The sequence below is a fragment of the Cryptomeria japonica genome, chromosome 6 (assembly GCF_030272615.1).
Source record: "Cryptomeria japonica chromosome 6, Sugi_1.0, whole genome shotgun sequence".
Lineage (NCBI taxonomy): Eukaryota > Viridiplantae > Streptophyta > Pinopsida > Cupressales > Cupressaceae > Cryptomeria > Cryptomeria japonica.
The window spans coordinates 546,845,303-546,855,580 of NC_081410.1; the positions used below are offsets into that span (position 1 = coordinate 546,845,303).

At 37.5% G+C, this 10,278-nt stretch overlaps 1 protein-coding gene across 1 annotated transcript; it reads left to right on the forward strand.

The window, feature by feature from the left end:
* The first annotated feature begins 5,386 nt into the window (after positions 1 to 5,386).
* LOC131073024 (uncharacterized) lies at positions 5,387 to 7,835 on the forward strand. The gene has a single exon (XM_058009365.2). The coding sequence runs from the start codon at positions 5,839 to 5,841 to the stop codon at positions 7,612 to 7,614; it is 1,776 nt and encodes a 591-aa protein (XP_057865348.2). The 5' UTR covers positions 5,387 to 5,838; the 3' UTR covers positions 7,615 to 7,835.
* Positions 7,836 to 10,278: the final 2,443 nt, after the last annotated feature.

Genomic DNA, 10,278 nt, shown 5'->3' on the forward strand with positions numbered 1-10,278 from the left:
ACTCATTTAGTGTACTATGTTACCCTAATGCCAAATTTATCTCTCAAATATTCTTAATTCAGCACCTTATAACAATTTGTCCATTTTTTAGGGCTTTTCCTCAGGCTAGACTAGACCACAACCTTGGCCTCACTTCTTTGATTGTATTATGCTCATAGTCTCATCTACCCATTTTAATTTTTAAATTCCTTTCTTTCCAAAGGTAATGTTTCCTTAATATGACCATTACCCATTGGCTTTAATTCCAAAAGTCTTGATTTGTGTTTCTAGGGAATGTATTTTAAGGATATTATCACTACTCCTTTATAACAACCAATTATCAATATCTTGCATCCATATTTAGTCCCATAAAACTCAATCTCAATCTTAAATTTGTCTTATCATGTATGAAGAGTTGTACCTTTACCACTATGATTTCATGCAATTGAAGCCACATTGGAGGCATAAACCTTCATTGTGATATAAATACAATTTATACAATTTTATCTAGACATTAGATCCACCTTACCTTTTCCATTTGCATATATTAAGAGTAAATTTATGCACTTTGACCACTATTTATAGTATACATGTTCTTTTATGCTTATCATTAATATTTCTTATTCACTTGCCACTTGATGCATTCATGACATAAGATTATTTTTGTGCTTACACACTTGTCTATGATGATATTTACATTGCATGTATTATTTTCCCCTTTAATTCAATTCCTTATGTTGGGATTACAGATAGTTATAGGTGCTTGCATAGAGGCTCATCACCATGCCTAGATATATTTTGATGATATGGCATGACAATTCTTGATATGTCATACTAGCATACTACCACCACACTAGGAGGAGTATTATAACATGACATGAGAAAGCCTAATTTGCCATAACAGTTTTTGTACATGCAAAATTTTCTAGTTCTCTATTGTCTTCTTCCTCTTTCATTTTTTGAAGACAAAAAATCAACTTGTGGTTGTGGTTATATTTACTTATCTGATAGAAACTACTCATTCCAATTTTTTTCTTTGTTTTACAAGTTCCCATAGAGCACACACATGAAGGATTTGGAATACACAAATATATATAGTTGATTATATTACTTTACAAGAACCTTAATATCATTTATATGTCTAAAAAACAACTTTTATGCATAGTTGTGAGTGCTCATTTATTTATTTTAATTTAGGTTACACATGCAACTAAAATTGGGGGTAATATCTACTAAGAAATTCGCATACCCATGTCAATTCTCATTTAGTTTTAGGTCTATTTTGAGAGAACTCCTTTATATGGTTTCAAATTGACATGTGACACACTTTTGCACTAAGTTTGGTTCCTTACATAATGCCTAACCATCCGCTTTTATCCTCACCCTTTACATATATTCTAACATAATCACATCATTATATCCATTCTCAATTTCAAGAGCTAACATACTAAATCCTAGGTTATTTTCACAATGTGCAAGAGCAACCCCACATGACACATATCAATCTTCAAATTTATTGTTTTTCAAATGAAAGTTATTGACTCCTACCCTTTCCTTATAGCCATTGAGAACTAACTTGAAATATGTTTGTGCAATGATCTACTATGTATTTGTACTTAAAGGAATTCATTTGAACACTATTGAACATCTATACATCATTCACAAATCTTATGAATTGAAAAGACATATCGTTCTAGGAACACTTTATTTTGGAGCACTAAAAAGAATCTAAATCTACATTAAGTCATCTAGAAAACCTATATAATCAAAGAATGATGTTTTGATATTTTTATTGACCATGAAGTTGATTCAATCAAAAGGATCAACTAGAGAGAGCATGACCCTTGCAATTCAATGATCTACCCAAGGTACCTTTTAGTATTTTTAGTCCTTACAAATAACTTGTAAATATCAAAGATAGGGGCAACATCAATTTACACAACTGATAGTTAGCAAGATCCCTCTTAGGAGATTGAGAATGCCAACGCTTGCTAGGCAATTTCATAGAACATTGGATTAGTCATGCACAATTAAATTCCAACCATAGAGAATTTCCTAACTTTTTAGAACCTCAAACATTTACCGAATAGAGAGCGCCTATATTACAATATTAAGGCAATCAATTATTTTTGTAGAATTATTTACTTATTTCTCCATCATAAATCCATAACTAAATGCTTAATCTTGCCTATTTAATTTTAGATATTTATTTATTTCACATTATGATGTAGGGGACTCCCCTTGCACACCAACATTCACACATAGCGTAGCAAAGAGAATAACAAAGAAAATTGCAAGAAATAGTTTTCCTTCTATTTCTCAATAAATTCATCAATTACAAAAATATTAGCCAGTTAGGCTACAATTCTGCAAGTTGGAGCCACAAGCTTTTCCTAGACCCCTTAGCTACTACTCCTCTTTATCTCTAAAAAAAAAGGACTCAACTCCAAATGATGATTTTGTGCTCCTTGGAAATTCCACGCCCCCTCTTGATGAACAACACATGGCTATCAAGAAGCACCACATAAGCAGTAGATGACTCTTCAACTTCCCTAGGAGGGAGCCTCGAGAGGTGTTTTTTGAATTTTCCAAAGTGGCTGCCCAAAGAGGTGTATTTTCCCCCTTTCTTTGTGAGCACCCAGTACATATGAATGCATGACTCTTCTCCTTCCTCAGGCGGATCCCTAGGTGGGAAATTTCATTGTTTTGTCTTAAAAATGACAAAAATATGTGCCCACTCGTGAAAAATACATTTACCTTTAGACATAGGCTACAAACAATAAAAAAAATTCAACTTCTGATGTCCCTTTGGACACCTTCCAAGGTACATGGAGACCTATAGAAGCTTGCATTTATTTTTATTCACTTAATGTTAACAAAAAAATAAAATAACAATATTATTGGGTGATGCAAGATTGCGCTACACCCCTAGATGCTCCTACATCACATTAATTATCATTGATTTATGTTGATTGCTACAATTCATTTAATTAGCCTAGATTAAAATTGAGAAAAATATATTTTCTTTTTCCTTTACATTAAGTATTATTCAATACTTATGTTAATAATATAAGATCTCAAGTTTAAACATTATATTTCTAGTGGTGTGTTTTTTATTGGAAGAAAAGTAGATTTTGCCCTCAAAATCCTTACATTAAAACATAGAGCAACGGAAGCACAACACAATGTTTAGTCAACGAACATTTTAGACCAAATTTGATACTTGACCTTATCAATGAAACAATTTCTTTGTGATAGTCATCTATTCAAAGTTGTACTTCAAATGTTAGAACATATCTTATTCTAAATATATCATAAATTAAACATATATTTCACTAAAATTTTAAATAATTTATAATTACATTGTTAAAATTAAATCTCTAAATATGGCAATATGATCATCAAATTTATTTAAAACTATGAATTACTTATATTTTAAATTTAAATAATATTAATTTCTTAACATAAATTTGAGTTGCTCTTGACCACGTGCGTTAAATGTAAGCAAGCTTTGATATTTATTTTTTTTGCCGATTCAACACTATGAAATAGTGACACAGATAAAGCAAAACTTCAAAGATATTTATTATGGGTATACTTTCCAGTTCATTTAAACTAAAAAGCAGCATAAAAGGCTAGAAACCTCCCCAAAAAAACAAAAAAAAAAGATTGAAACAAAGAAAAGGCATAGAAGCCCAAAGGAATCAATGCAGATTTGTTTTATACAGTCAGCCTGTGAGCAAAAATTTAACCTAGAGATAAAAAGGCAATAAATTAATTTAATATTTATTATTCGTCATTATTTTATTGGGTGGAATAAAATCATTACAACACAAGGCAGCGGAGCAACAAGTCACAACACATAATCAATATATATATATATATCTATATCTAAAAAATATCCACTTTGATTTCCCTTAAAGATTTCCAATAATATTACTTTTGATTTCCCTTAAAGATTTTCTAAATAAATGGATGGATGGAAAAATTAAACATCAATACTATTATCATTATTATAATATTAATATTGATCCTATTGTGATATTTATATTTAATAAATGACGTCAGCATGTGGTTGAACTACTATTGAGTGTTGAAAGTAACGAATTAACTGGCCAGTAGTGAATGAAACATGCCTGCCTTGCCTACGCATTATTACGCCTCCACCGGCATAGGGCGGCAGTTGCCACTTGTTGACTCCACGATCATTTACTATCACTAAAATTAAACATATATACACATAAAAATTAAATATATATGGGTAAGATCCTATACACAATGTGTATATGACCTGAAGGCTTTTGACCCCGGCTAAGGCAAGTAAGTCTTGTAAGCCAATCTGAGGCGACCACGTTGCAAGCGCAGCTAGATTTGAAGCTTGTCCACGGGGCGGGCCCTGAGTGGGGCAGCGGTAGAGCCCAACCATATTTTGTCAGTATCGGAGATTAGAACAAAAACGGGTTGAGGGCAGTTAGTATTGAGTCCGACATGCGGGTCCAGTCAGCATGGGTGACGTGGAGGGGTGGGAAGAGGTATTGAAGAGTCAGCATGGGTGACGTGGAGTGGTGGGTGCTGACGGGGCAGATGGGGGTTAAAAAAAAAGATAGATATTAGGTTTGGCGGAGATGGCGATGAGAAGAGGAATCGATTAATGTGGAGGAGAGCAGAGACCTCGTGAGTTTTTATTTGACGGAAAGATCGAGCCCGAGGGATTTGGTTTTCTTGTTATCAACGGCCTGGTTCCCGTGGACGTATACTTTTGGAGTATATGTCAAGGTGGCAGGGGATAAAGCACAGGCGTGAGAATACAGCACAGAATTGCGTAGTAAATGCGGCAAGGGAGAATTGATGGGTGAAGGGTGAGTTGGGTTGAGTTGTTTGGGTTGGGTGGACTTGGGGTGCAAGCAAAATTTGTGTGGACAGTGTGTATATGTCCCTAGGGTGTGGGAAGGGTGTGGTGAGGTGGGCCCTGGGTGCAAAGCAAGTTTTTGTGTAGTATGTGTTGGTATATGTACATTGTATAAATAGAATGTCTATTTAGAGTGTGGGAGGACTGTGTTGGTATATATACAATGTGTATACATCCTTAGGGTAAAAGTAGTTGTGTATATGTTAATATATCTACAGTATATGGTGTGGTTGAGGTACAAAATCTTGTTTTTATGTATATATTGATGTATATACGTCCTTGGGGGTGGGAGGGATTAGAGTGAAAGCAAGTTTTGTGTGTGTATTGGTATATACTATGTGTAGATGTCGTTCGGGCGTGGGAGAGGTTGGGGTGCAAGCGAGATTTTGTGTGTGTATGTTGGTAGATATTCAATGTATATGTGTCGTTAGGGGTGTGGGGAGGGGTCGCACCGGCTGCCTGGTTTAAAGGTGGTGGGGGGTGGAGAAAGGGGGAATGCATAAATAAGGAAGACACGACTCCCTCACACGTGGAATAGGTAACCAAACCCAGTCAAGGGGTCGGCCGCGTGGGTGGAGAAGAAGAGAATACGAAGCATCAGAGTGAGGAGTACTAGTAATAGTAGAAGTAGTAAGCAAAGGCAGCAAGAAGAAGCAGGGGAACAAGTGAAGGATCGACTTTTCTAAGTTTGCAATCCGAATTTGACCTTGGTTGGAGTTTGGAGCGATCCATTCAGGACGGCGGCCTTGCTCAATACGTAAAATTCTGGAGCCCGGGTGGAAATTTCGTGTGTTTCTAGAATACACCGACTGAGCTCGCAGGACTGAGAGTTTTAATCAGGAGAGGGGAGTGTTTTGGTTGAAGAGTTGTTGGTTTTTGCTGCTCTGAAGCTCGGATTTTTTCTTGTTTTTGCTGCTCTGAAGCTCGGATTTTTTGTTGGTTTTGTTTCGATGGGGTCTGTGGAGAATCGAAGCGGTAGGAGGGAGGTGATGAGGAAGGAGGAGGAGGATGAATTGGAGGAGAATTATACGCATATGTGCAAGATTTGCAAAAAGAAGTTTGTTTCTGGACGGGCTTTTGGCGGTCATATGAGAATTCATGGGCCTGTGGCGATGGCTGCAGCGGCTGAGAGTAATGAGAGGAAGAGATCTAGAGCGGTTCCGGAGGTTCGAGCCCGCGACGTGTGTGAGGAAAAGTGGGGAGAAGAGGAGGAGAGGGAAGAGGAGGAGGTGGAGGATGAGGAGGAAGAAGGGGAGTCTGATGGGTATGAGCTGAGACGACACCCTCGGCCTAGCTGGCGGTTTGCAGAGCGAGATTACTCTTTTCTGAGCGGTCATGGGTTTGATTCCAAGGCGGCTACTTTTCTGCGGAAATCCCGGAGCTGTAAGGTCTGTGGGAAGGAATTTTGGTCATGGAAGTCGTTGCTGGATCACATGAAGTGCCATGATAAGTGGGAAGGCGATGAGCAGGAGGAGTATTCGGAAAGTGGGTCTGAAAGTGAGGATAATGAACACCCAAGGGAGAATTCGAGCAAGTTTGAGGGATGCATGAAGGGAAAGAGATCCAAGCGACCCAGGAATACTGCAACGGCGGCTTCTCCTATTAGGCCGCCTCAATCCAATTCCAATTCCGTGTCTGAAGAAGAAGATATGGCAATCTGCCTTGTGATGCTGGCAAGCGGTGTAGACACTTGTTCTCAGAAGCTCAAGACTGGTAGTGCAGAGGAAGAGTCTGCCAATTCTGGATCGGGAGGGTACTACAGCAAGATGGTGTTTTCATCTGAGCCCAAGAGGAATCCCAAGCCCAAGAGACTTGATAACGGTGTTGCTGAGGCCTTTGACGACGAAGGTAAGAAACTTAATGGTAGTAAGTATGCGTGTACTACATGTAATAAGATTTTCCATTCCTACCAGGCCTTGGGTGGGCACAGGGCTAGTCACAAGAAGGTCAAGGGATGCTCCTCCAGGGTCGAGGAGAACGAGATTGAGAATGAGATGGAGAATGAAATTCAGAATGGGATTGAGAAGGTGATTGAGAATGAGAATGAGAATGAAAGCTTGGAGGAGGAGATTACTGATGAGGAGCAGCTCCTCTTGACTGCTGGGCCAGAGCAACAGCCGCCCATTAGCTTCCACAAGCCCCCCCTTCCTGATGAAGCAGCAACAACTCCTATTCCTGTCACTATTCATAAATCAGTCCCTATTCCTACTGGTAAGAAGAAGTTATCTACCAAGGTCCACGAATGCTCAATCTGTCACAGAGTTTTCAGCACTGGGCAGGCTCTGGGTGGGCACAAGAGATGCCACTGGGGGACTGGTGGGGCCTCGGAGACTACTAGCACCGTTTCCAGCACCAAGGAGACCCATAATTTGCAGCAACAGAGGGGTGGAAACACAGAGCTTCTGGATCTGAACCTGCCTGCCTGCCCTGATGATGATGATAGTGTTCAGGATGCCATTGCCACCGCAAGGCCTAATAAGTTAGTTATGGATTCTCGCAGGGCTTCTGATGTTGAAGCTCATAGCAAAATCAGCATGCCTTTATTTCAGTCTTGGTGGGCAGACACCCACCACCCAAATCAGCAGGGGCTCTTTTTGTACAATAACCAGAGTCATTTGTCTCCTGAAGATGAAGTTGATAGTAAGCTAGGAAGTAAAATTGGGTTAGGAACCATACAAGGGCAATACTTACAGAACAGAGCTCAACCACCTTGGTTGCAACTGTGAGCCACAATCACAAGTAGGGGAAAGAAAGTACAATTTTAATGTCTTCTGTCATTGTTTCATTCTTTTAGAGTCTTCCTCTTACTGTAAACCATTAATAAGATTAGTATAAATGCTTTCAAAAAATGTGTGTGACATTTGGGAAAATGCTCATTTGTTAGATATTATTTCCATACAGCATTACTGTCAAGAGAAGTGCATGAATGCTATTAACTTCTTGTTCACGCTCTGCTTATCATACTTTTGTTATATGCATCCTAGATAAGATAGTCTTCCCCTGCATGCCAGAGTAATTTAAGCTTTTTCTTCCAATTAGAAAAAAATGAATGTCAAAATCAATCAGAAATTTTTTTGAGCAGTAGATTAGTACTCTTCTTGGAAAAGGGTTCATTGCTCAGCATTGGGCTATTGATCTTCTCGTTATACAGCCTCCATTTGTCTAACCTAATAGAATGAGCAGCTATGCAAACAATATGCTAGGTAAAGTTGACTTATCAACTTTACAAGTTTGGACTGTATCTGCACAGACTAAAGAGATCCTATTGCAAACTCATGAATGCCCATTTAGGCAAAAACTGCAACCCTTGACTCTGTCCTCTGTTGAGAAAGTACAAAACATAGGCTTATAGACTGGACTTATCAGTGTCAGAGAATGTAGGACCTACCACTATTATGAGATATGATCACTGATATTACTGTTTTATTTGTTTTAGGAGTTCCAAAACATGGTAGGAAGCAAATTTGGTTAACAAGATTTTGGGGCAAAGTTAATTGGTTTTATCTGCTAATTTGGAATAGCTTGAATGTTTGCCTCATGGAATCACATATGACAACATCTGTTTTAGCAAAATACAATCATTCTTCACTGGCCAGCAAGTAATTCATTGCATAACAGTTAAACAGTATTGGAGCACAACATATTCTTTTCAAGCTCAAAACAATTTTGTTATTTGTAAGTGTGAGATCTACCTGTTATATTCATCATGCACACTCACCAATACACACAGATTAACTTAATTTTAAATCTAGAAGAAGCTGTCCAAGGGCTTCTCCAATTCATGCTTTAGGCTGAAGTTTACTATGTTACATGAGGACTCCAGATTTGGGCTCTGCAATTTCAAATTGTATGTTTCTACATTGGAAAAAGTCTAAAATTTCAAACCAAGGACTTCAATATCTAAAAGCATTAGCTTATTGGGGGAATAGGTGTGGGTGGTCCACCCTCTCTTTAACTTGAGTCTGTCTGGTACAACAGTCTGTGGGGAAGAAGGCTACTAGCTTTGTGCAGGATGCACATCACTCAAGCAGTTTGGTGCTCTTTCCAACAAGGTGGGGACTATGCATTCTTAACCAGCCTTTCAACTCTTAAAAGATGTGCAGTGCTAAGTGATTGGCACGGATTGTTCTAGATTTGCAGTTTGAACTTGTTTGCAGGTTATCTTAGTTTGAAAGCTTTAGAGCACTCCAAGGGTGGTTTGAATGTCAAAAGAGGCCTTTTAAAAAATAACAGTGATAATGATTCCAGCATAAATCAAATAAAATTGAAGTGGATACATGATGGGGAATTGTCACCATCAAAGCAACTTGTCCTGTCATCACAACAAAGTTTATGCTAAGGTAGGGTTGCCAAATCGGCCATCAACAAATGGTTCCATACATGGGGTATATGATGAGGATCCGCGTGGTACACAACGTTTCAAAAGCTAGTTTATACTTTAAAAAACACTCCAAGTCCACTCCCATTAGCATTAGCTTATATACTACTATGAAATTAGAAGTACTCTACAGATTCCCATGTCGGAATATAGATTTCATGTGCATGTCTTTTCATTTATGAACAATGATTCATCCATCTCAATTTTTGCACCTTCACTAAGTTTTAAAAAATGAATAATGTGTCACAGTGGAGAGTATATTTGCTCTTTTGTATCAAAGCATTTTAAATGTTTTAAATAGGAAAAATATGTAGACATATTTTTATGCATATGCAAAGGTATTGCGATGAAAGAAATTTATATTTCCAATGTTTTCTTATAGTTATGTCTACATATAACAAATAGGCTTCTTAGATGTACAAATAAATAACATTTAACATGAATGTCTTTTTAAAGAATACAAGCTTATCTTTGCTCAAAGGTTTGGTGAAGATATGCACAAGTTACTCATTTGTTGGCATTTAAAGAAGCTTAATTTCCTAGTCAAGGACAAGCTCATGAATGAAGTGATGATTTGCTTTAATACGATTTTTGTGAGCATGGAACATTAGATTATTGGACATCTTCAATACACTAAGATTATAACAATACATAATCATGGGGTAGGAGTTGAAGATCCTCGAGAAGTTTTCTAAGACATATTGATTCACATGTTGCACTGATCACCTTGTACTTTGCTTCAATGGACGACAATTCAACATTGGGTTGCTTCTTATGAACCCATGAAACAATTGTAGGCCCAAAGATTAAATCAAATAACCAAAAGTTAATATCCTAGAGTCGTTGCAACCTATCCAATCTGAATCTTAAAAACTAACAAGTTTGAAGTCTTCATTTTCTAGTATTTCAATCATAAGCTTTGTGTTCATTAATAATATCTCAAAACATGATTTGCAAAAGACCAATGACTTTGCATTAGACAAAGATTGAATTGACATAAGATTGCAATTGC